We start from the raw sequence: 27,392 nt of genomic DNA, 5'->3' as shown, positions 1-27,392 counted from the left end.
TGCGGGGATGCTCCCTTTTTGGAAGGTACTTGGGTGACCGGCAGTGAATTCCTGAGCTGTGGCATTTCCTCTCAATCTGAACATATATTGTTTTATTTGTATAGTGTGAGCCACCTCTGGTTTTTATGAACATGATTCCCTGGAGGGAGAACCAGTTTTGATTCTTAACGTATTCTTAGGTAATCTGTGATTTCTTTTTTTATGTTGAAACCCACAGGGTAGAAGCTTATTTATTAAACTTAATAGAGCTTAAAACACTTGCTGAGATGCATGAAGTATGAGATACAGTTGTATCCCTTACCATTACAATGGTATAAATTTTTAAAGTCTTTTTCTTTTAATTGTTGAATTAATGCAAAATAATTGGTTTGCTCTGTCATGAGCTTACCAAGAGTAATTTAATAGATCAATTTTAGGCTGTCTCAGCTTCTTATTGAAAAGATTTTGTTTATATATTCATAATGCATCTGTTGTTTTCAAGAAGAGTTCTGCCAGCTGGAGCCTCACTTGGTGTAAAGCCGAGTGCTCAGCAGTAGTTGGTGAATATGTGCAAACTGCTGTTGGGGAGGAGAAGGAGTTGGTCTTCTGGACCGTGATTGCTTGTCCAAAGCAGTGGGCAGCATCTTGTATGTGTTCGTTTGCAAGGCTGGGCTTCTGTGTGATGGCAGCTGATAGCTTTAGTCAAGAATACATCTCTGCTGCTACTTTCTGAATTCTTCACGTACTGATAGATAGCATCAACGAAGAATAAGTCTTTTGTTTTCTGATATTCCAGCTTACATTTGGATCTGTGTTCAAAAGCCTCAGTACTTTGACCATCAGTTTTCTTTTCTTTTTATTTTTTTCCTCTTGCTTTCCTGTGTCCCCGTCTTGCTTTTTCCGTTTTCGTAGTAATATAAAGATGTTTTTAGTTTTCATTGGGATTTTTTTGGTGCAGTATTCCTGTGTTCTGTTTGTCTTCCCTGAGTAGCCTGTGGAGTATTTCTGATGAGCACAAAGGTATGTTTTGTTATTTTGTCCAAACCAAACTTAGTTTATCCTTCATTTTATTTTGCCTGGAAAGATGTAGACAATCCAGTGGCAGAGAATAATTATGAAATGTCTTTGTCCTGCAAAGAGCAAGTTAGATACTATCCTCTAGAGCATGAGTTTGCTGGGTTGCTGGAGGTTATTGTATTGAGGGCAAGGTGAGACTCCTTATATTAATTCAGATTTTTTTTCCTTACTAACTCTGATATTCTGTGCAAGGCAGCAGTCCATCTACTCTCATGAGTTAGAGGAAGATGGAAAATTTTATTGTGAACTTTACCAATAGGTTTTTTTTATATGCATGATGCCAGAATATTTAAAAGTAAATGCTAGTAGCTTCTTGTTATAAAAGAGGGGTATTTCCAAACTGCAAACTCCAGTCCCAGAGTTGGATACCATACGATTGCTTTTGAGACAGACATTTACAAAGCTACTTGCCCAAAACTCATTTGCAGAAGAATGCCCTCACATAACAGGCCCTTCTTTCTAATTACAGGCTGTGGGATTCTTAGGAACTAGAAATCCAGCAGGGCAAGCATTTGTGATAGAATTAGGTGTAGATGTCTGTGGAGCTTTGATTCCACCAAAAAAAGAACTGAAAGACTAATAAAGAACAGACTGTGTTTGATAATCAGGCTATAAAGCCTAGCATGCAGTGCTTATACATGGAGGAACAAATTTTCTAGCAGGCTGGTGCTATTGTATAAAAATGGACTGGAGCCAGACTCCCAGATTTGAAACCCCATGAACTCCTGTAGGCCCAGACCAGTCCTTGGCTTAGGTTCATCTCAACCATTGCAAGCACAGAAAAGATATTTGAACATTCCCAGTAGCAACTAGAGGTCCAAAAGAAGGAAAATACATGCATAATCTATTGACTATTTGCACATACAAGGGATTTATTACTACCACTTTGAACATTTCTCCTCTTGATAGTTTTTAGAGCATCTTTGAAAACACACTGCAGCATAACACAATGGGAATGTTCCTAGCATGTGTCCTCACTGGTTGAATTGGTTGCTAGCTATTCTCTCCAGTGGGAAGAGCTTTACTTGACTTTTCTATTTCACTCCAGTAATTAATCTCTTGCGCATCGTCCTCAACTGCGTTGCCCACTCTTACAGCCCTTTCCTGTTGTGGTGGAGGACATCAGCTTCCTGGGTTGCATGGTGGATTCTTGCTCAGAAGACAACTGGAGTATTACAGGTTTAAGCTGTACTGCCATCTGAGCACTAATGGATAATTTCAATAAATTGTCAATTATATCCAGACTAACTGTAGTGATTTGTGTGTTGGTTTTATAAGCTTGTGGTCGTTTATTTGCTTTCACTTTTGCAGTAGAGTAAACTCTGGTTTTCTCTAAATTGTGCAGCTGCTGCAAATAGTAATAAGATGGCAGTGTCAGACACTCATCCTGTGCTTGCTGTGTCTGAGTGTTGTCGTTGAAGCTGGAGAGGGGAGAAGTTTAATGTGTAAGAGAACTACATGCAATTACCCATTTATGTGGAGCTCACTGGGGATTCAGCTGCGGGTGGCAGTGGATTGCATTTCCCTTTTAAAATTGCTCCACTTAAACTAGAAGAAGAAAGAGGAGAAAGTGCACATGTGCATTGTTCAGTTAGAGGAAGTTGTCAGAGCATCCTGAAATGTTTCTTATAAGACTATAATTACCAGCTTGTATATCAGATGTACTTTGTGCAGGTGTCCTGTGGAGAAACCTAAGCGAGTGTTTATCACCAAGGAGGCAGCAGTAGTGTAGAAGATCAGGAGCACACAGATAGGAATATTTTATGGCTCTGTGACAGAGCTACCATTGCAGCATACCATCTCCTTGGACCAAGCTGCGTATGTGGAATGAAGTTGTGATTTCAATCAGTGTGGGACCCCTGAGGTCCATTGTGGGAGCAGCTGCCATGAGTGCTGGGTGATACTAAAGCAGGTAGAAGTTGATTTTCTAAATCCTTGCTGGCAGAAGTGGAGTCCTCTTTGCAGAGTCAGGTGCGGAGTGACGGCAGAGCCCTGAGAGAAGACATGGCTGTGCCTTTTGTCTTGAGACCAGGCCACGCTGTGTTGTTGCAGCTGCAGACTTCCTCAGCAGTAAGAAGTTGTCACAGATATTTTGGTACAGCTCCAGCTTGTCCTGACTTCACCATTATCCATCTGTCTGCACTTCTTCAGAATTGTCTGGTAAAAGCTACGTGCTGTAAGTCACAGTCTGGAAGTGCAGATAGGCTTTTAGGGCAGTTTGCGTGAAGTTAAACTGAGAAAGGATAATGCTGTGTCAAAATTGTCATCATTGAACACACAAGCTCTGCGAACAGGGAAGGTTCTTAGCAGTAGTTGGTGTGTATGCAATGCTGTGGACAGGCAGAGAGAGCGTTAGGCAGTTCCTTTTTCCCAAACTAGCATTTACCTGTGGTACGTAGCCATGCTGGTTGCATACTCATATCAATCTCATAGCAAGTTGCTGCTCTGTTTCCTCTCCCAGATACACTCTGCACACCTGATGTCCTTGATATTGATAACTTGAAGCTCCAGCAGAGCTTCAACACGCTTAGGAGGTGCCTCTTCTCCCAGGGATGCTGGCTGCTTTGAGCTGAACCAAGAGCTTTGTTCTTCATCTATTCAACTACGGTTCTATTCAACTACACATTCTTAAGAGAATTTGAGCATTAACTTCTAATGATATATGTCACAAATTGTATATTCTTTATCAGTATGACAGTTGGCTATGTATTGTTACAGCACACATGGCAGGCTATTGAAACAAGCTGTTGAGATAGCTATGTCATACCTATGTACCAAACACTTCTCTGACTCATACCCTCCCCCCCACCATCCCCTGCAGTGATTTTGTAAGCCAGTGCAAAATTTAGACCACTGTTTGTTATCTGGTACATATTTCTAAGACATTGCCAAACAAAGTTGAGTTTAAAAATTACGATTTTCTTGCTGGGGGCTGCAGGCTTGCCAAAGCCATGCATGCCAGCAGTTTTAAGCTTAGCAGCCACGTAGTTCTCAAATGTAATTATAGATGCTTTTTGACAAAAACTGATAATTTCCCATTAGCTGTTTGGGTTACATTTACATTACTGCTTTTCCATTATTAATATCACGTTTAAGAATTTGTTTTAGAATGATGAAAAAATAAAGTGCACAGAAAACAGCTCTTCTTTCATTTATGTGTATCACAAAGTTAATGTGTTCAAGAAAAACACTTTTAGTGGTTTGCCTTGGCTTGTGTGCCCATATGGACAGCACGTATACTAATCTTTAAGCTGCTTTGTAATGACTTCATTCCCGTTCTTGGGTGGAGGTAAATACTCTCAGTGAAAATAATTCTGCAATGCGTATAGTTGGCAGTAGAGTTATTTCAGAACTGAATTTTTGGACAGAGACTTTTAAGTAAATCTGATAAGGAAGACTTTGACTGTATTCTGTATGATTTCTCCAGTTAAGCACAGAATGGGGTATCTTGCTATACATTTGGCTACTGTTCTATCTTAGTACAGGCTTAAAGCTGGTGGCCATGATTTAGTTGTCTAGCAGCTGTTTCCGTGCATTTATCTTGCCCACTGTCACTTTTGTGGCCTTATCCAGCCCTGAAGCATTGTGGAACTGGGCCAGTGATTCATTTCTGGTCCATTTCTAGTCCATGTTAGTACCGTGTAAGATTACATGTTCATCTGTTAATAATTGAGCTGTAGTCACAGAAGTCAGTTCTATCAACTCTTTGACAGAACTGCATGCAGTAGTTCCTACACGCAGTAGGAACCCGGGTGATACTCAGACGCTCCTGCTGCTGATCTAAAGCTTTTTGTAGTAACCCCTGCCTTTTGCTTTGACAGGAGAGTGCAAAGATTAAGCCATGCTACTGCTCTGCTACCTTTGTTTTTATTTTTCTGAAGATCTCCCCGAGTTACTGTAGGAGCATCAGCCCAGCTCTGCGCCCATCTGTCCTCATTGCTGTGTCTATCCCTGACGGGGAACTCTTGATCTTATGTATTCCTCACCATCGTTATAGCCCTGCATCTGTGAGGTGTTGTTATGATAGGTGTTCTGGATAGACGTGAGAGCACAGGGAAGGAGAAGCAGCTGCCAGGGAAATGCTGCACGTTGCTTTATCTGCAGTTCTGGGAAGTACTGGAGCAAGAATATCAAGTCAAAAAACTTTTCTTGCTGTCGTCATCTTCCCTGTCTCCAGACATTTGACCCTGCCTTGACAGTTGGTCTTAGGCTAGTTGGGGAAAAACAAAAAAAAAATTATGACTCAGCTTCACTGAGACCATTGGTTAAGCCAGCACATAGCAGATGTGAGGCAAGCATCAAGCTTTCTGGTAGGCTTTTTTTTTTTTTTTTCCCTAAATAGGCTAATAGCATTAAGTTTATGAGTGTTTTGTCATCTTCTTTTATAGTAAATGGGTTTAAATTTATGTACTAAACATCACTTCCTTTTCTTGGCTTTTCTAGGTCGAATCCTGGACTTGAAGACTGGAACAGTAAAGAAAGAGGGTCAGCAGTCCTCAATGAGAATGTGCATGGGATCAAGACGCTCTTTCATTTGCAGAATGAGGTATGTATTTACTTGATACTCCTGTTGTGATATTCTCAGGTTTTAGACGTCAAACATCTGGTTACTCACTTTTGACCTTGTTTGAAGACTGAAGCTGTAGTGACATACTGCCATTAAGCATTTCCAGAATGCTTACTTTTGTAACATAGCAAAACTGAAACTTGTTTTCCTTTATGATTAATGGCAAAGCAATACCTCATTTGTGTTGCAGTTGTTTTTTTTTCAGTGTGGGATGTTGTATGCTTTCCCCAGAGACCCTCACAACAACTTCACCCCCAGCGCATAAGCTGTTGTCTCCTCTGAACTAATTATTTGAATCAGTGCTTTGGGAACAGAGCTTTTGCAAGGGTAATGAAAGCCCAACCCTGTGTGGTTTTGTTTTTTTTTTTCCAACCAACTGATAATATTAAAAGAATCTTGAAGACAAACAGGAATTCAGCTGCAAATTTGCCAGCTACGGAGGAATGAACCTAAGCCTGGTATGAATTAACTGGATGTCAGCTGGTTGATTCTAGATACATGAGTAATTGTTGAAGGGTTTTTATTTTGCAATTTTCCACCTTCTCCTGTGTTGCCTGGGCTTCCTAAGAGGTCTGCCTGCCCAATGGCTCTGACTTTTTCTGTGCAAACAGGATAACTCTCTGTGGTGGTGGTGTGGGGGGATACGTAACTGCATACACAGCCTAAATCCAATGTATACTCCGAGAACAGATGATGCAAAATTTGTTTTGGAATGAGTCACACAAACCGAAATATTTGACACATTACAACAGATGTGTGGTTCTTTTAATTGTGGTGGATGCTCTTTGCACCATGCAAGGAGGCTGAATATATGGCCTTTGAAAGGGGTTTATATACTTCATACCTTCAGGATAAGATTTCAAAACTGTAGCTCCTCTTACGTTAGCTATCCTTGATCCATGCAAAGGATCCCTATGCTTTAGTCATTATAGTGATATATGCAGGCCATTGACAATAATTTAAGCCAATCTTGAGTGTTGGAGGATGCAGCAAGAGCTATATGTTTTAACAGAAGTGTTCATCAGACAAGGAGAACATGTCAAGATGAAGGGAAAAGGGCAACGATCTAGAGACCTTTTCTCACACCAGCTTCTTTTCTTAGTGCTCTGCAGTACCTGAGGTTATAGTCTGCAGGAGTAGCAACTGCATATGACCTTTGAAATTCTCAATCCAGTATACTGTGCATATCCTGTCATGTAATGTTAGTGCTATTTTTTTCTATTATAGCTTGTTAGGAAACAAAATATAGTGGCTTCAGACAGATTTCTTTAGAGACATTAGTCTGATATTTGCTGTTCAGTAAGCATCTTTTCTTCTCTAACAAGGACACAGCAAAGAAAGTTGGGCCGAGTGTCCTGTTTACTACTGTTCCCCAGCTTTTTAAACAACAATTAAAACTGCAGTTATTTCTTAACACTCTGATTCTGGAAAGTCCAGTGCATGAGGGTAATTCTAGACATTCCAGTATCCCCATTGTTTTTACATTCTGAATCTTACTTTAATTATTCATTCTTTCTCATTGGCAGTGACCGGTAAACATAAAAATAAAAGTTTAAAAAAGAAACAAAATTTGTTGGAAGAATGGTTGTCAAATAATGTGAACTTCCCTTGTGATTGCTTCTTTTATTGCTATTGTTCTTTGTGTCAACCGAGAATGAACTGTTTTCATCTTTCAGACTATTTACTGAGCTTCAAATGGATTGTAAAATTATGCTGTTAGGCATAGTTAGAAATACCACAAAATACACAAGAACAGATGTCTGTTCTGGCAAAGACTGGAGTAATGTCTAAAATTATAGCTGGTGTGTAGCAGTTGTAATGCTGTCCAGGGAAGCTCTGATACACTGAAATTATTTTGTATGGGTATGTGGGGGCCTGATGTACTTGTCTAGTTTTCGCCATGCTTTGTGGTATCTAGAAGTGTATCTATTCTTTATCCACTCTTGGAATTTCTGTTTCAAATAGCCCTTAGATTCGGAGGGTTGGGGGGGAATCTTTATCTGTTGTTCTTCATAAAATCAAGAAAATATTTGTACTGCACCCAAAAAGCCTGGGCTGTGAAAGCGGCAAGTTCTGAGAAAACATGCATCTAGGACTTCGTGTCAGAAATAAATATCCATAATTGTCTGCTTATATATACTAATAAAGATCTTAAAACGCTTTTTCATCTCAGCTATTTATATTCAGTTTTGAGCTCTTTCAAATACTTCTTTACTTCTAGGTGTGGAAATGCTCCTCTGGATCACTTACCTCTGAACAGAATAACCACCATGAGGAAAAGATACAGGTACTTAATTTACTGCAACAGTCAGTTGCTATAAGAACTCTCATTTTTCCACTAGAGTAGTGCTCAATCAGAGTGCAACCTGGACAAACATCTGCATTAGCATACAGTGCAAAGTAGCACTGGGTCACAGGGAGGAGAACTTGGTACTCAGTTCAGCTGTGGCAATCGCTAGGTCTTTGAAATCATGGGCAAGTCAGTCAACTATTTCTCTTAACCTGCTCCGTCTCTGAAATAAGCTTCATTACATTTCTCAGAGAAGTATGGTGGAAAGCAGGTGAGAATTGAATAGCGTTGTAGTACGGCACTTAGGGCTCACAGTAGGCTGTTTCTAACACAACGTACAGATATCAGTAAATTGCTAGTAGTATAAAAACATAAAGCTATTCTGCATGTCAATCAACACGGTATATTTGTGTTTCCTTTTCATTTAGGAATGGCCTTGGCCCAGTAAAAGAAGGTGAAGCACAGTATGCTGTTGTCCATTGCACTGGCTACATCAAGGCTTGGCCACCAGCAGGTGTGTATCTTGTGGGCAGAGTGTAACACACTATCTTCAAGAACTTGGGAACCTGGATCAGGATCCCCTTGCTGGTACAGAACCAGGCTGAATTTCTGTAAGGGTAACCCCTTCTATCTGATCTGAGAAGCGTTTGATATCAATAAATCAGCTGTTGTTACACACTCAGAATCTCAGGGTTTTTCTACGTGAAACCCTTCTCAATTTCATTGCCACAGAAAGCTGTAGAAGAGTTGTCAGTAACGTGGGATTGCAGTAACTGAAGCCAAAAGATTTCAGTCTGATAGCCAGCATAAAAATGGCCTCGTTTTTAGAATGTAAACCCAAAGCACTGATACAGCTAGAAGAAAACACCTCTTATATTTAAGTACCAAGTTGCAAGAACCCATGTATGAAAACGTGTAATTTCAAGTTAGGGGCATAGATCTTTACTTCAAAGTAGCGGTTTTAGTGGAAAATGTTCAGCCATTGTGATAAATTCTGTTTTGAGGCAGTTTTTCTGGAAAGCAAGTCTTGATATTTTTCTTTGAACTGGAGTTTACCTTCTATTACTCAATATTGCATATGGGAATATTTGCATTTGAAAAATTCCAAGGGGAAGCAATGGAGTTCATCTAGACATCATCATGAACTGGGCTGGCTGACCTTGGCATTTGCAGTAGTTGAAGAGGGCTGTTTCAACATAACAGCACCTGACATGAATCGAACCTTGAGTCGTCCTGCCCTTTTGCGGTTGTATACCACAAGCATAAATCGCATTTATTGAGGAATTTTGAATGCTAAAAGTGGTTTGTACTGTGCCTGTACGCTGGTGTGCAGATACCAAAATATGGGTGTAAACCTTGTGTCTATTTCCTGCTGAATTGCGGTTTTGTATTATATAATCAGTTACCAGTGTTTTTCATCTTTCAAACTGGTACACACTTAGAAGTCATCTCCTGTCAGCCTTGTCTTTGCCCAGATAAACCAGCCCTCTTCTAATCTCTGCTCTCACTATGTGTTCTCTTTTCTTTATCCGTCTGTTTTAACTTCTCTTTTCAAAATGTAGGTAATCAGAACTGTGGACACTTGTTCCAAGTGATACTGTAGTGATACATAATGAAAATGGTACTTCCTGTCCTGAGAGGCAAACTGTGATATAATCTGTTTCTCTTCTGTATTATGCATCCTGTTGGCACCATAAACCATTTATTATATATTTATATCAGACTGCCTTTTCCTTAGTTTTTGCCAGCTGAGGGTCTTCATAACAAAAATAGCTTTGAATCTTTTGATTCATAATGTGAAGTTTCATCCCAATTCTATTGCTGTAGTTTGTGACAGTTATTAGTCCCCAAGTGCATGCTTATGCATTTTGTAATGTTGAATTTCATTCCGCTTCTATTACTGCACTCCTCAAAATCACATGGTGATCCCCCTATGATATCCCAGTGCTCCTCCACAAAGTTAATGCCTAAAAACTGTAGCGCAATCCAAAGGGATGATTTAGCTTTTAAGAGTCTTATGTGGAATTTCAGTGGTCTTTTATGTTAATATCCAAATTGTTACTCATCACAGTCATGCCTGTATATTTTTCAGGGCATGTACTACAGAATTGAGGCATCTTTCATGAGTGTTTGCCCTCATACCTCCACAAGTCTTCCCCAGTTTGTGTTGGTTATTTTCTTATAACCATTGTCTGTAGGAGCTGACTGAGAATACCCAAGGGCTAAATTGGCTCCCAGTATGTTTGGGTAAATCAGTGGCAACATTACTACATTTGTTCCCATTTCCAGTGGTAATTCAACCATAATGTGCAAAGCAAATGAAATAACTGTACAAGTAATTTAATTTGCTAAAGCTTTTCCTACTTTGTAATAAAATCACTTTTGTTCAAGCCAGGTAGCAAGTGGCAAGCCCTGGCCTTTGCATCATCTCGGCATTCTTGGGCATAAGTGGGTTTGTGCCATGCCTCAGCTGGTTTATAAACCAGCCATGGAAAGGATCGTTTTCATTTATTTTTCAATTGCCAAGTAGACACTCCAGTTTAAACTCCTTATCTTGTCCTTTCAGAGCATGCAGTGTGGCACGTGCGTTATGGAATTGATATGCAACACACATCACATTCTTTCACATGAACACAGTAACGAATATTTAGCAAATACACTTAATCTGCACTTAATTTAACACCTGGTATTTTCTCTTTCTGTGCTGTATTGTATTGTCCATTGTCAGTGTGCTGCATACTCTGTGTATCATGATGAATACTGATGTAGAAACACCAAGACAAGAACTGCTTTGTGATCAATGTTAGTGTTACCTACCCTGCATTTTTCCCTTTTTTCTCACCTTTGTGGAGCAGCAAGACTCACTCACTTATTAGCAAGCTGCTTCTAGCCTCTTTCACTGTGTGAGAGGTGGGAGAAAAAACAGAGGAAGCATCATGCCTCATCCTCTGCCCAGAAGAGAGCAGGGAGCATGCAGGACCCATGGGCAGCACCTCCTTCAGGCATTTCCTAGCCAAGCAGACCAAGGAGTGCTGCAGGCTGTGCTGTCTCTCTGTCTTCAATTGGAAAAGGAGCTATTTGGCTGTTCTGAGAGACTTGCCTCTGGGTGAGTGAGCCACAGAGAGAGGATAGGACTGCTTGGAGCATGAGTCTGGTTCAGACTGGGTGCATTAATGGTCTCATCATTGTCCTTCATTGTGCTTGTGACAGAAGGGTAAAGCAAAGTTCATGTACAAAACCCACCATAAATTATGTATTTCCTCATAAATTACATCTTGACCTTAGATAGACTCTGCATCAAGTAAGCTTTGTGTGGAAGTCACATTAAAAAAAAAAAATAGTCAAATATTTCAGATTCCAGCTGGTATGTTGTTAATTTCTTATGTGTAGTGTGTGTTAAATAAGTAATGATAGTGCAGTGTTGGATTATTTTGAAGGAGGTTAAAAGACCTCTTGTTTGAAACTGGCTGCATCCCAACTCCAGCCTTTGTCCCTCTGTTTCCCATGCTAGAAGGCTGTGTGATCCTTAGCCTGGGGAATGCTTCAAGCTCCTAACGAGTCATAAAGCTGAGAAATGCTGACCTTTTCCTCATTATTCAGTTTTAAACTTAAGCAAGCACTTACTTTTCTTCATTTTTTCCTCCAGAGCATCATACTCCTGAAAGGAAATGAATCCTATGTGGTCCATATGATATTTTCCTAATAGTTTATTTTCATGTCATAACAATTGATGGAAAATATTTGGTGGAGAGAGAAGATACAGTCCGTTGAGTTGTTGCTACTTTTCTGTAAATCAAAAACAGGACCTGCAGGAAGAAAACATTGCGAAGAAAAGGCTTAGATGGATCCTTGTTTCAAAAACTTCAAATAAAGAGTCCCAGAATAACGTTGAATTCAAATAATGTTGAAATCTTTTTCTTTTTTATCCTCATTTTTTATCTTAAAAAAGAAACATTTGGGTCTTCCAAGTCAGACTTACGGTAACGTCTTAACCACAGCATGCCAAAGCTGTTAGGTTATTCTAAAGTTTTGGCAGAATCTGGACATTTGTGCAGAAGTATTCCCTCTTCCAATACAAAACAAAATACTTGCTTGAATATTCTTTGCACTGCTGTCACGTTTAAAGTTCTGTTTAAAGAAAGAAAGAACCTCAGCTTTTGTTGGGATTTTTCACTAGAATTTTCTTTGATATATGGTAATTATCCACAGTTTCCACTGTTGTGTATAGGAAATAATCTTGTGCAGTGTAGTTTCGTGCCCAGAGTATAACTGCAGCTGTAATGATGGAGAGAGGCACTTACAGGGAATGGGTAGTGATAATGGAGCACTTAATTGCGTCCTTCTAAATACTCACAATTAATTTATTTTTGACTGTAGTAAAGTGAAACCACAAATCCACTGACACAGTTCTGTGTCTCAGAGAAAGTGTGGGGCAGAAGGCTGGAGAAAGAAGGCAGAAAATGAAGTCGTTCTGTCATTAGAGCCAATTGGAAGCTCAATGGGAAAACTAAAAAGTTCCTTATGTCCACACAAACAAATGCCGTTACCCTGTGGGAAACTGTTTGCTGGCATACAGGACACTTGGAAATTAAATATAACCTATAACGGCACAGCGTTCTATTTGTGCTGCTCAGTTGCAGGCTTAGCTTTGCAAAATGTTGATATTAACTTGAACAAGCATAACACTATATTTATTATTCAAGAGAAGCATTTATTTGGTGTTGAGAAATAAAGCCTCTGTCAGAGTTACACATAAGGAATGTGAATAACTGATCTGTGTTTATTTTGTTGATGCCTCGAAGAGGTCAGTGTTGCTGTTGCTCTCCTGAATGCTTTTGAAACTATTTGGAGGTTCTGATGGTGCTTGGTGAACCTAAGGAGCAATATTATGTTGTGTTTGAGAGCTAGACAAACCAGTATTAAGTGCAAAGCACATGTATTTAACTGTCCTCATTGGAGTATGCTCAGTAAGAAGTATACTAAAGCAAAAGTAAATCTCTTCTAGAAAGCGTCTTTGTACAGAAGCGTACACATAGTTGAATCTTCTTTTCCTCTTATGAAGATTCATAATCATCAGTGACAAAGTAAAGAAAGTGATTTCCATCTATGGAGTGCTATCAGTAATAGCACCTACACTACAAACAAGTGAACAGTCATTTTGGCATATCTTTGCCATAGGCATTTTTAGGGCAGGGGTAGTAGTTCACTAGGTCATGTATCAATAAATTCCAGGCAGATTGTTTTTTTCATTCATAGTCTGTCTTGTGGCATAAACCAAATAAATTTTCCAATGTGTTATATGGACCAAATGTAATCCATCTTGCAAAAAAAAAAAAAAAAAAAGTGAAATTTAGATCAACAGCTTCCTGTGCCAACACTTGAGTTCCATCAGAAATGGTGTTGCTTAGCTAGGTTTAATTTTGGAGATTGTTTATTTTTGCTCTCAGTTTATTTGGGCAGTAGTGAGCCTGTACAGAGTTCCTAAAAAGGAAAGCGTTGTTGAAAGCTGCAGAAAAATGATTATGCAAAGTGGAAGCCATCCAGCTGAGTATCTTTGCTGTCTTTTGCAAAAAACACACTGTGCAGCTAAGGAAATGATTGAAAAAACCAACGCAGGAAAATACTTCAAAATTGTCCTCTCCAAATGGAAAACTCCATTTAAGAGAAGATCTTTGGGTTAAGATTATCCAGCCAGAATGCCTAAAATTGTTTCCTTAAAAACACACGTAGGCCCGCTTGAAGTGTAGGCCCCTAGTTGAAGAGGCCCGCTTCTCAGAAGCAGAAAGCAGCCACCAAGAAAAGCTTCCGAAGGGGAAGGACCTGGAGTTTATCTGTGCTGTCTGTGAAATCAGGGCATGAGTCAGTGCTTGCTTCAGGTGTTGGCTTTTATGTTAGTTTTTGAGGCTGGCAGTTGGGCCTGCAGGTTTGCCCCAGTGCAGGGTTCGGGCCCAAGGCAACTCCCAGAGGGATGCAGTCCTTGCTGCAAGCCTCCAGCCGATGTCACGGCCGCCTTCTCTTCTCCAGTTTGCTTTCTTTGTGCGATTGTTTTTGTACTCTGCTGCAGTCCTTTCACATCAAAGTCAGTGTCCTCACACTCCTGCCTCAACTGCCGTATCATTTCATTTACCCTGCTCTTGGTTCACCCCTTTGTTCACAGCTTTTTAAGACGAAACGCTGCTGCATTCTCAGTTGTCCATTTTATACCTATTTAAAATGAAAATTGGTCATGTGGAGGAGTCTGATTTTAGTTTCAGTAGCTCAGCCTTCCCTGCCCACCACATGTGTGTGAGCAGATAGCCACATGTCTGCCAAAATTTTGTCTGAAGTAGACACAGTTTTTAGTTGATGTTCCGTGCTGCTTTTTCAGGGTAATCTTCTCTTTTTTCTTAAGATGCTGCCAAGTTTAATTCCTTTGCAGAGTTGAGCTGTCTCTGGCTAATTACTGGGCCTTTTGTTGAAGAAATAACTCTGTAAACACAGCAAGGAAGAAAAAGAAAATAGTTCTGTAATATGTCTCTGAACTGCAGGTTTACGTCAGTGGTTTATGCTCTCAGATAGATAAACGACTGTCTCAGAGCACGGGACTTAGCTGTTTGGAGTCTTTTCTGTAGTTTGCTTGAAGTGTAGAGAAAAGAGAAAGAATAGTGATGTGTGAAATGTTGAAACATTGCTTTGTGATTTAACTGATTGAAGGGCTTGAAACTGCAGATTGTCCTAATTCCAAGGGTGTTCTACATCCAAATCAGGTGAAGGGCCTCAAGTGGAAGCTGCGGTTCCATAGAGGGACCAATATCATATAGCACAATGGGAACTGAGAAATACCTGTAGAAACTGATTGTCAGATAAGATAGAATTCTTTCAGTACAAAACACGTAATTCAGAGACTACTTCAGTTCATTTACCTGCACTTACAGACACTTTTCAGAGGCATCATTTAAAAAAGTTGTATGCTCCATCCTTTTTATGGACAAGAGATTAACCTATGGTGGGAAGTATACATCTTGAGAATAAAGTGGTGGTTGTTTCGTAATTGGTAACTGCTTTGCAATTAATTCCATTGGTCCCTAAAATGCATCTTAAATGATTCACTGCCTATTGTGACTGAATTCCTTGAAAAGCATTGTGAAAGAGCTCACAAATAACTCAAAATAAGTCAGTAGTGTCACTATTGGAAGATGTTTTGCAAATCCTCCATAGGAAACTGGTATCTCAAAACTTGAGTTGGGAAATAGCCTTACTAAGGCTTAGCCAGCATGTGAGTAAACAGAGCTAATCTCAGCTTTCCCATTTGTGAAACACTGAGATGGAAAACAGTACACATGTATGTTCTGAAATTTTTCCTCTGTTTATAGTAGTTACTCCTGTTACACAACTGAAACATGTACTGTTAGCTATGCATCCGCATTTTTTCAGTCTTTCAACGTAATGACCCAGATTTAGTCTATTATAGAAAAAAGTAAAACCGTCTGTTAAACATTAGCATGAAGCTCATGTGCCTTGTTTTGAAAGCTGATGATAATATATTATTCACAAAGAAAATTGAGCATAGTGTGCAGTGACTGAACATATTGAAGTGACAATGTGATTCCAGTAACGTGCTGCAGAGCAGTACTTATGGAAATGTTGTTGCCTATCTCAGTGTGTCATGGAGTTTTTGTATCTCCTTTGTCTTCAGCAGCCAAAATTGTTCAGTACTTGCTGTGTATGCTTTTGAAGTGTGTAGGATTAAGCACAGCTTTGAGGGAACTTCTGATCTGAACCAACTGATAATGCCTGGATCTTGGACAAGACGATCACGTTGTTTTGTATGACGTAGAGCATCTAGAATAGTATGAAACCAGGCCTGCAGCTTCACTGCTTATCCCCGTTTCCTAATCATAACAATATTTGTTGTTGTTTGCTTTAGGAATGACTATACCAGAAGAAGATGCTGATGTGGGACAAGGTAGTAAATACTGCCTCGTGGCAATAGGAAGGCTTCAGGTAATGCCAGTCTTTCCTTCCATGAACTACTTCAGAAAACATAATCAGTATTGTGGTTTGGTACCTCCAAAACATAATGTGCCTTGATGTCTGTGTGTGCAATCAGTGGCTTTCTTAGAACACACTGACAGAAGAAAATGAAAATTTGATTTTGCTATATATGTGTGTCTCATCTAACAACTGCAACAAAGATGCTCCCGGAATGCGCGTGTATCCCAACCTGATGTTCTGTAGAGGACATGGGGATGGGATATTCTAGATGATAAAGAACATGGGAGCGCAGGTGCTGCAATGGCTAAAGTGGCTCCCAAAGACAGTGATGTGCTCCCTGCTGTTCTTTGATCCGTTCTCTCTCTGTCTCTGGCTAATCAATTACTTGAAGAGAGATGATTGCAGGAGTTGGTTTGAAAGTGATAAAGCAGTCAAGAGGCACTTCACAGATAATAACTTTTTTTCTCAGCTTGTGTCATTTTATGTATTCATACGCATTCATGATGTCAGCCAAGAGAACAGTGAGAATAAAATTTTACTTCTTTTTATCCAGACTGTTGCAATTGATGTATTATATTTTCTTCTTTTGTCTGTTGCTATAAGAGTTCTGTGCTGGAGCTAGAGCAGTTAAAGTCAATCTCCTTCACCACAGCAGGAAAGCAAGCTTTTGTCTTAGCAGTGTGGGGATTCTGCCATGAGTGTATGTGTTCGAGCCTCTTACGTGATCTCTTGTTGGCCTGCACTCATTGCCATCTGCTGTGATGGCATCACTCCTTTTTAGAAGGTAGAATGACCCTTCCTTACAGCACGGGTGCCAAACCTGTCTTATTTGGGGTGAGCAGCCTGCACATTGCTGAAAGTGTTAGCACTTCTGCAGTGTATCTCCATTGTGATGGCAGACCTACGAAAATATCGCATGATGTTTACTAAGTTAATCGTACTTTTATAATCAGGGTAATATATTCCACTAATGGAGAGGAGTAAGTTATGGGGATTCGTATGTTAGAGCTGCCAAAGAAGGCTATTTCCGAGAAAATTGCATTAGTAACATGTGGAGTGTCAAAACATCTGTTACATTAGAGAAGCCAGTGGGAATATGTGAGGGAGGGGAGGAAGAGGCTTTGGGGATGGCTTTAATCACAAAGAAGTCAAGGTGCAGAAATTAAAAACTGTGCTCTGTAACAGTAAATTGAAATCTTGCATACAGTCCACTGGCAAATTTGCTTTGAGACGGCAAAAGAAAAAAGTTTTTTTTTCCTTTTGGTTTGGGGCCTTGTTAGTCCTACTGGCTCTGAAAGTTCTAAGAAAAACAATGGTCTCATTTGTAGTCCCAGCAGGAAAGATAGGGTATGGATAGGCCTGGTTGCACAGGTTTCAGGCAGAGGGCTGGAAGTGCTTCGTTCTGCGCGGAGAGCTGTCTTCATGATGAGCAGCCACATAACAGCATAACCTACACCAGCCTCTGGAAAACTTTGCTCCCGTTGTCTGGGGGTTTCAGGTGAGGTTTGTCTCACCTGACTGCGGTTATCTGGAAGCTGAGTGTTCGGTCTGAGCTGGTCCTGTTGGATGTGTTTACAGGTAGTGAGTTGGCCTCTTCTGTAGAGTGACCTTCCTGTCCTAAAACAGCAGGCTCTAATTGTCCTCTGGGAGGCTCTCATTCTTGGTTCACAAGGGCAGGGACCAAGAAGCCTGACTTCAGTGTGGTCCCACAAAGCGAGATGAACCCAGTCTTATTGGGAACTTTGGATGTACTTGTTTTCCTGCTGTGCTGTTAAGCCTAGGAAAGCGCCATGGCATGAGATAATTGCACTGCATACTAGCATTAACAGCAGGTCTGTGTCAAGTATTCATGCTGTCAATTTATTTATGACTTTCCTCAGTAGTTAGTATTCAGCTGCGCGAATGTGAGGTGGTTGTTCTGTGTACTAAATGCTGTGGACTTGATTGATCCTAGGTAACCAGCTCTCCGGTGTGCATGGACATGAATGGCATGTCAGTCCCAACTGAGTTCTTGTCGAGGCACAACTCTGATGGAGTCATCACCTTTGTTGACCCCAGGTGCATCAGCGTCATTGGCTACCAGCCCCAGGTCAGTGAGCCCTGTCACTGCCGAGATGAAGTAGAGCTAATGAGGAGAATTCTGTTTGCACATTAAAATTGAAAGCAGCAAAACATGCAACTTTTGTAGCTAACAATCCATGTGCCGTGAACTAAATGCTGTTCATTTTTCTTTGCTGACCATGGTTCTATAAAATCCAGTTTTCCCCTTTGTTAGGAGGGTTGTCTTTTTATTCCTTTCAGATCCAATTAAAATCCTAACAGCAAGATGCTTTAAATCTTGCACAGTTAATACATTCTGTGACAGAAAGTTAACAGTGCTTGGAGAGAGTTTTAGTCCTGTAATTCTTAACTTCTGGCAGTCTCTTGAATTGTAAGGAGAGATCATTTATGGCATTATTTTCCTTTAGACTGACATCTGCTCCTCTCAGTAGGAGTCTGCTCGTAGAACTGAGCAGAATAACAAATGAACTTCTGACTACTGTGACCATCTCTCAGATAACTCTCAACAGTTGAATTTTACAGGCAAAAATCATATCTTACTCGTTTGTTTTCTCCATTTATTTTGATTTTAGGTAGTTTTACGACGACTGTTTTTTTTACAAAAAAATAGTGCCAAAAATGAGTTTTAGTAGAGTGTCAGTCTCTTCAAGACACCATTTCATGGGTATTAGAATTAACTTGTTTGTGAGTTCATATGTCTGTGGAACTGTACAAATACAATGTGAGACATGATGCCTACAGTGATGCCTACACACCTCGCTTGTATGTTCATCTCTGGTTAACTGAGTAGTCCCATTGAGGATGATGGATCCAATATCTGCAGGGGTTACTTGTGGATCTGTGCATGGAGTTGTGTTGCAGTCTGGGCTTTATACACAGTTTTTTGGGTTTTTTTTACACAGATTTTGTCTTATTCTAGGATCTTCTTGGGAAAGACATTTTAGAATTCTGCCATCCTGAAGATCAAAGCCATTTGAGAGAGAGTTTCCAGCAGGTACTGCATCCTGTTCATTTTATTCTGCCTTTTATTTACTTACTTATTACTGCGTTATTCAGAGAAATAGCTTTTATTTTACATTCCAAGGTATTTTTTTCCGTTATCTAGGAGAAGGAGCAGCAAAATATAAAACAATCTGTTGATCTGTAAATAAACAGTTAAGCCGCATAAACAGTAGTTTAAGCTGCAGCATCTGTTGGCTCTGTTTTCAGAAATAGATCACCCGCCCTACCTTCCTGCGGGTGTGATGGTGCAGCTAAACCTACATGACGGCTTGCTGCCACCAGGAGTCAGGTCCCACTCCTCGTTTCTGCCATCCCTGACCTCCCCACCCTTCCTACTGTCCTGATGCCATCACAGATGGACTTGCCTGGTGAGTTAGCGAAAGGACTGCTTGATTTTGCATAGGGCGAGCTTTCGGATGGCTCAGCTCCCTGAGCTTGTGCCTCATGGCACCAGTGGTGCAAGAAAAGCAGCGAAAACACATAGGCTGCGGTTCAGTAAAGCCCAGATGATTGATTCCACTAATTCATCCAAGAGACAGTGACTGAATGCTGCCAGATAATAACATGTCAAACATCCGTCTGTGATTGTCTGAGTGCAGCCTGGGGCTCAGGAAGGCTGAATAATGTTCTGGTTAAAGGCTCAGTCCTCACTGTGCTTGCTGGGAGTACACGAGGCCACGGGGGCTGCTGCTGTATCCTGAAGTCAGTTCCTGAGGGCTTTGCTGTCGCTGCTCAGCGTTAGGCATGTGCGTAAGTGACTTGCTGGATCAGGGGTTTGTGTGATTTTCAAGGTCATGCAGAAAGGCAGCAGGAAAAAAACACAAATTAGAAGTGAAAGTTCCTGTTCTCTCAACCTGTGTCCAATCTATGAAAATACTGTGCTGTTTCTTTAGCAGGCGATTCCTCTTTCTGTATATTTTTGTTCGGTACGGTAGCAATGTGATTGGGGCTGTTATTTCAATCATGGAATAAAAGGCTGATGTAAACAGTTCAGCTATGCACCAGGTGGTTTTTATTTCTAAAGAATGTAAAAAAGTAAAGGTTAAACATTAGCTTGGGATCTTTTCTGTGCTATTTTGTTTGTGTGCACTGCTGGAAGACAGTTCATGATTTTCCCACCAGTGATCTCAATGCTTTATATATTATTACAGAATTAATGTTTGCTTTATTCATACTTCAGGACAATAGATCATTGAGGTTTATTTTATTATTGTTACTTAGGCCTTAGAAGTCTTTTTATTCAAAAGGTAACTGATTTCCAATAAACTGTTTTTTGTTTTTTCCTCCTCCAAACCCTCTAAAACCTGATATTTTTAATTTGCTGGCAGTGCCAGAGCCAGGTTGGTGCCTAACAGAGCACGGGAGGAGGGGGAGGGATGGTATGCAGGTTTTGGTCCATTGCCAGCATCCATCTCAAAGGTTTTACTTCCTTGGGAAGATAAGTTCATTCATCAGGGTGGGAAAATCAGGCCAGAATGAGATATTCTCCAGGCCAAGATCAACAAATAGAGTTTGGTATCAAAGGATCCAGAATGCAGCTATTTGATATCCAGTAGGATTCTGTTCAGATTGGAACTTTTACACAAATTCTGTTGTTTTTTTTTTTACCCTGGGCGTGGTAGTAGAAAATTGTTGATTAAAGAATGTCGCACACTGAGAAAAACTTTTTTTTTAATGCCTTATGAGTCATTATTCTCAATTTTTCTGGGCAATACTAATACTTTTTTTGCACCTTTTTTTTTTTTCTGTATTCTTTCTATTTAGTCCTGTAGCAGTTGATCAACTTGAAATGCCAAAAACAGAATTGGAGCATATTTCCTAACCTAATTGCTTGTTGATGGAGACACAGGGTAAATACTGGGTTTCTTCTGAAATAACTACTTGTAGGAAATACAGTGGATAAGGAGAGAGAATCCACAGCAAGATGCGGCATTTATTTTCATTAGGCCTCCCTTTTCCTTCCCTGAGACCCAACAGGTAGCTTGGTGGAAGAGTAATAAAAAATAATCAGTGCCAGCTGAATTATTTTAAACCATATAAGCTTTCTTCTGACTTAAAGCCGGGATTATTAGATAACTCATACAATGCAGTCATAGTGCCAGCGTGCAGGCTTTGTTTCAAGCACTCTTCTTCAGCTGGATGCTCGTCACAGAGAAGGAGCAATCCAGGCCTCAAAGTCTGGAGCTGGCACGTTTGTTTCCAGGGTTGCTGGGGCCCAGGACCTCATTGCTCATTTTGAGACAAGCCGATGTTACATCATCTTCACTGCCATCAATGTCTTTGATTTTATCCATCACACTGAGAGACTGATGGTAAAATTTCACACCTGATACCCAGCTTTTGACTTCAGTGAACCTTCAGCTAGCAAAGGCAGTGTTGGAAATGATCATTGCCAGATCCCTGACTTCTTATAAGCAAGTGTGCTGTCCGAACAAGGAATTAACTCTCCATTTTCATTAATGCTATTAAAGTGGGCAATGCTCTCTTATTGCTCTCTCCATTCAAATGCTGGCTCATCATTTCTTCTTGTGAAAACAAGAAGCAATTGTTTCTTTTTAGCAGTTTGCCATCCTGGTATTTTTTGGTGTATACTCATGGATGCTTTTCTCTTGATTTATTATGTGGCCTGTTTGTTTTCACATTCGGATTTTGGATTTCCTCAAGAACTGTCTTTGCTTGTGATGTGTGAGATCCGACCAGCTTTGTATAATCATTGAAATTATTTCCAGTGGATATTCTTGTTTATTTATCAGCTTTAAATTACTTCTTTTGGAATGGTCTGTTTTAACTTTAGGTATCACAGAAGTAATCTTCAAGGCTCATTTCAGCAAAGCACTGCAACGTGTACTTAACCATAAGTGTGTGGTTAATTCATTTATATTCAATTATGCCCTTAAGAGCAGTTTAATTTAGCACATGCTTAATTCCCACTATATTTTAAGCTTAGCACACTGCTAAGCATTTTGCGGAATTAGGGACAAACCGCTTTTGTGTTTTCACATCTGTGGTTATATCTTTATGTATCTGTTTCCATCCAACATAATTGCTGGCTTCTGTGCATCCTTTGCAAGTTCTTGTTCCCTGATCTTCACCATCGCTGCATGATCTTGCTGGGTCTGTTCTACACTGAAAAATTCACCTACACGTCAAAGAGGTGATGAGTATCTCCACTTCTTATTTTTTTCTTTTCTTTCCCATCAATTTTTCTCTAATTAGTTATCTTTCTCCATTCAATTATTTCTCTATTCTTTTTCTTCCGTCCCTCTAATTAGGAATAATTACCCATCTCTAACTATTTTTCTTCATTCTGGTTTATCGCTTCTTGACAAAATGTAGTCAAGTTCTTCATCCTTTCTCCTATCCTTGTTTGCTTTATCTTAGGCAATTTAAATACTGTTTTTAAATACTGCTACCAGTTCATTTGTTGGGAAAAATAAGGTGTAAAGGGAACTTGTCAGCATTTCGACAGGAAAGCTTATTATAAGGAAACAAGTGTACAAGATAAGGATGATTTTTTTAAGGCATTTGCTATCATTAGGAAGAGGCAGTGAACAGAAGAGATAAGGGAGCAGATGCTCAGCAGAGCTCTAGCTAGGTGGGTGCCAGGCCAAGTCACTGAACAGAGATTTCTGAAAAGGAACTTGATAGGCTTTTTTTGGATAGTCTTTCTTAAAAATAGCTTATGGCTCCTGCTAGCTTTGTGTCTTGAAGTCTGCATGATGCAGCTGTTCTTAAGCTTCAAGGGCAGGGCATATGTTTAAACTTCCTCCACCGTGGAGTTGAGCAGTCACTGTGATAGAGAGTACATTTCTTGAGTAATCCTGTGACTTAGTGCAGCAGTGTTTGAGAAGAGGAAGCGTGTCAGAATGTGGCATCAGGTAACCAATGTCCCACTGCTCTCACTTATTATGAAAACAGAAGAGCCTTGCAATCTGGAAGATGGGCTGACAGACACTTGGTGGCTCTCTTGGCAACAGAAAAGCTTGACTGCCTAAGCAACGCTTTGAGGTCTTTTGTTCTGGAGTAGTTCTGTCTTTAAGCAGCATTTAGGAAAGATGACTTCAAGTCGTGCTGGGGTAGTTGAAGCCCCCCACGCTCTTGTGCATCCCTCTGTCAGAGGTTAATGCCCTGAGACCAAGAAGGCTGAATGAACAGAAATGTTTGCTTCTCAGCTGCCACTGAGTTAACACCCAGAACCCACCATCAGTTTCCACTCATGTTAATAAGTGGGTACAAAAATCGTAGTGAGTGAGCGCCTGTGTTGGCTTTGCACTCCGTGGGGAGGAGAAATAGTAGAATTAAATCCTGCAGGGAAATATAAATCAGAATCCCTGTGGACAGACTTTGATAGGTAGAGGCGCTCACTATGTAACGTTCAGAGTGTTTCAGGATCAGATATTAGTCATCTGAAGACAGATTTGGACTTGTAATGTGTTCGGGGAAGAAAAAAAACAAAAATAGTCACAGTGTCTATTAAAAAAAAAAAGAAAAAAGAAAACATTTCTTAAGTATTGTCCTAAATGTAGTGTGATTTAGTATGTCACACATATGAATTGTATAGCTAGATGCTCAAGAGGAAAAGCAGACAGGCAAGCTCATGAAATGTATTTTCTTGTGGACTTCTGTTCTAGGTGCAATGTTTAGTTTATGGTATACGTATACATGTTTAAAAGATGCCTCAGTTTGGTTTCTGTGAATCTCTCATGATAAATACTCCATATTAAAACTTTCTTAAAGCTTCCCTCTTGGGATAACAACACAACCTGTTGGTTCCTGAATCTGTATGCTCCTTATAAGCCGGCTGAATGAGTGTCTTATATAACAAAGCATGGGGGGTTTAATTCTGAGGGAAATAGCTGCAAACGTCTTTCAAATTTTGGTTACTGTCTCTTTGAATGAGGAATATTCCTGCTGTGTCCATAGCTTTCTGTAATTGAAGTTCAGAACACTCCGGTTTCTGCTGCTTACTATTCATCTGCACAGCAGATAGCAATCTCCTTTTATTAACCTTTCCAAATGGTTTTTCAGGTTGTGAAACTGAAAGGTCAAGTCCTGTCTGTGATGTACCGTTTTCGTACCAAAAACCGGGAATGGATGCTGATCAGAACCAGCAGCTTCACTTTTCAGAATCCTTACTCCGACGAGATTGAATACATCATCTGCACCAACACTAACGTAAAGTATGTGCCTTTCCAGGTGCTCATGTATATGCTTTGGAAAGAACTGAAGTTTTTGGTGAACTTTTTGCTGTTAGCACTGTAAACGCGCGTTCGGATTTTTATGTTACTAGCCGCATTTTGCTTCTCTGTAGCAGTCTGTAGTAGAGCTTTTCTGCATTGTAAGATCATGCAGCATAGCTGCTTCTCTCGTTATCCTGCAATGCTTCCAGGGCCTGGCTGCACCAGGAGAAACCTCACTATCTGTGATGTCATTAGACAGGCCCCTTGATTTCAGTCCAAGCTGCTTTAAACTAGCACGGAGCTTCCACCAGCTGTCATACTGGAGAAAGGCTAGCCAGATTCCTAAGCCAAAGAGAAAATTACATGTGTGCATTAATATCACACAAGAAAACAAGACACCTGCTTCTTGTTCATTGTGATCATACTGTTACATCATTCCGGGTGTCTTCTCCTTGAGCTCTGCTTCCTCTTACAGCCTGTAGAAGCTGGCAACATGATTTCCTAGCTGGCTGGATTGGGAAGGGCTCCTACTCTGCTGGTAACATCTGGTGGAATATCCCCAAGTATGGGGATAGGTCCAGCCCCTTGTATGAAAAGGGGAATGAAATCATGTTTTTGAATAAGTACTTCTAAAAATCTGTCTTTGGAAGGAGGTTGAATTAGTGGGTATCATGTTCCATAGCTGATAGAACTGCTTCTAAGAAAAAGTCTTGCTAGTAGTATAGTGGGGGTTTGTCACTGTTTAACTGGGCAGAGAAGATTTTGAAGCCTCCTGAGTTCTGAGCCAGCAACTGCAGAAGCTAATCTGATCTTGATAAAGCTGTTGCTTTTGTAGTTGTTGTTTTTTTTAATTTCTTTTTATAAATATTTCCTCTTTCCAATGTAAACTCAATCTATTTCTAAAACAAAATCTACTTCTGGTCTGACCAGAGTTTTTTGGTGGCTTGTTTTTTGCCAAGTGTTTAACTTAGAGGAAATTAGTAGATTTAAAATCTCAACCTGTTAGACTGTATAATGGAAATGCTGAATGAGCAGTCTACTAGTGGAGATGCATGCTGAGAGCTCTGCTTGGAAAACCAAAGCCCCGGGGCATTGGCATTTGATCTTAGAAATCTCGTAAGTGTCTCTGCGTGCTCCCTGACTTGCTCCTTAAGAAAGGTATTTGGACATGACGCATACCTGGGCTAGAAGAGCTGTCCTTTCAGCATCTTGAAACCCATCATTAGAATCAATTTGCTTACATCTTTTGTGCTCTGGAAGCTAGATTTAAACAACCAAACAGTTCACTGAAAACGAGAGTCCTGAAATCAGAGTTAATCATCTCCCTGTCTGCACTGGTATTTCCACATGTGTGTTGCCCCATATTTCTTTTCAAAATGATTTCTATTTGCAAAAAAAACAGGCCAGCAAAGTTGAAGGTAACTGCTGCAGTCTGTCCTAGGATGGCTTAATTGTACTTTGTTCCCAGGAGTCCACGGCTCATAACGTGGAGCTGCAGACTGCATTGTGTTTACTCTGGGAATGCTTTTTTCCGAGACTCCTCTATACTGTTCAGCTTGGCATTGCAGCACTCACTGAGATGAATAGAATTGTGCCAGCTTCTGGCTCTAGTTTTATTTCTTTTGCTGGGTCTGAATAACAACCCAGCAATGCTGCCCTAATATGGAAGTTGCCTGCTGCTGCTTTGACAGTGGATGTTCCTTCTTTCATGTCATGTTGAAAATGTTCTGGACCTATGGCAAGATACAGCCCATTATATGTCTGCTTTTGAATGGTAAAAAGAATGCATTATTCAAACTGTTCTCTGTTTTTCTCCCTATGCTCTCACGCTGCTCAGACAGATGTCCAAAGAGAACTCACTGTATTGTAGTGCTGTTCCTGCCCGTGTGGGGATTTATCTATGCTTTTGCACATTTGGGATCACGTTTTGAATTCTGATTTCCTAGATGCCTTGAAGTATTATTTGGCATGGTAACTGCTGATTTCTGCCTCCTCGTTCAGCTCCTGCTCGGCCTGGTGTTCGGTTGTGTGTAGCCATCCCGACGTGTCGGTGGCTGCAGCCAGCGCTCCGGGCCCAGCAAAGTGCTTCACCTGGAGACCAGGCACCGCTGCCTTCCACTGCACAGCTGTAGGCAGCTGCACGCAGAGACCCTTCATCTCTCGCTGTGATGTAGCCAGCTCCAGGAAATACAAGTTTCAGCGAGTAAAAAATTCAACAAGCAATTTTAAAAAGGCAATGTACACCACAAATCTAGGCTTAAATCCTTTTCTAACTCAAAATAATTTAAAGCCACAATGTCTTTCTCTCTCTGTCCGTGCATGGCGTAGCTCTCATTTTCTGTTGGTCAGCAAAGACTGTTTTCTCACAAGACTGTAGAGGGCAGTGGTGGTTCCAGTTGTGGAGGGATTCATTGATTATCGTTTGTTTGGTTTGGTTTTGCTTTTCTATTTTTTCCCTTTTTCTGCTCTGAGGATTTTCCTTTCGAGCTTCAAACAGTCAGCTTTCCAAATCTGCTTTTGGTGCCGAGATTATTGAGAGATTGGGTTCAAATGTTCACTTAGTTCCTTGCAGAAAAAAGAAAAGAAAACTTCTCTCAGTTTCACTTGGGTACAGTCATCCAAGAGAAACTTCCTGGAGAAATGAAGCATTTAATGTTTAGCATTTGTGCTGTGTTCGGCTGAAAAGAAGAGTCACCCATTCAGCCACATCTTCCTGTGTATTTGGGACTGTTTGATTTCCAGAAAGAAATAATAATTGGGATTAATGTTTATCTAACATAAAGTACATAGAGCAGCGTTCAAATGAAATAATCTATCGTGGTGACAAAAGATTTTTAAAAAGTCTTCCCAAACATAGGAATCAGATATTTTTCTGACCTTTACGGAAATACTGCTGTTTGGATTTTTGTCAGCCCTGAAGTCTTGTGTTCCTTTGCATGCGTTTATGAATCCTCCGGTTGCCCTGAGTCTCCAGGTTTTCATCCTGGAGCCAGCTGGCTCGGGTCACCGCAGGAGACAGCCTGCCGATGAATCAGCCGTGCCTAGGGGAGAGCTGCTCCCCGCTTCTGATTCTCTTGGGCCAAAATGCTGATGAGATCAATTTTGATAAAATTCCTGTCTTTGGTAGGGGTGTTAAAGGCTTTCCCTGATCCGTGTGCCATCTGTGGGCTATCGGATCCGTCATGACATGTGTAAGATGGGCCCTTTCACAGCGATGTCTTTGAAACTAGAGAGTGAGAGAGGAGTTTCAAGAGTTTGTGAT

At 40.5% G+C, this 27,392-nt stretch overlaps 1 protein-coding gene across 13 annotated transcripts in view; it reads left to right on the top strand.

Annotated features, from left to right (window-relative positions):
- Window positions 1–27,392, top strand: part of ARNT2 (aryl hydrocarbon receptor nuclear translocator 2) — a 91,294-nt gene that overhangs the window by 45,779 nt on the left and 18,123 nt on the right. For all 13 annotated transcript variants that reach the window (XM_021407349.1, XM_021407339.1, XM_021407338.1 and 10 more), the window contains 7 exons: window positions 5,500–5,602; window positions 7,845–7,910; window positions 8,342–8,427; window positions 15,820–15,896; window positions 17,842–17,976; window positions 18,868–18,942; window positions 23,979–24,130. In XM_021407349.1, the coding sequence (XP_021263024.1) occupies window positions 5,500–5,602; window positions 7,845–7,910; window positions 8,342–8,427; window positions 15,820–15,896; window positions 17,842–17,976; window positions 18,868–18,942; window positions 23,979–24,130 (694 nt within the window). The remainder of the gene's footprint in view (window positions 1–5,499; window positions 5,603–7,844; window positions 7,911–8,341; window positions 8,428–15,819; window positions 15,897–17,841; window positions 17,977–18,867; window positions 18,943–23,978; window positions 24,131–27,392) is intronic.

This window comes from Numida meleagris, chromosome 9, assembly GCF_002078875.1.
Source record: "Numida meleagris isolate 19003 breed g44 Domestic line chromosome 9, NumMel1.0, whole genome shotgun sequence".
Taxonomy (NCBI): Eukaryota; Metazoa; Chordata; class Aves; order Galliformes; family Numididae; genus Numida; species Numida meleagris.
Note: the sequence above shows the minus strand (reverse complement) of the source record. Positions and strands in the feature narration are given on the sequence as shown.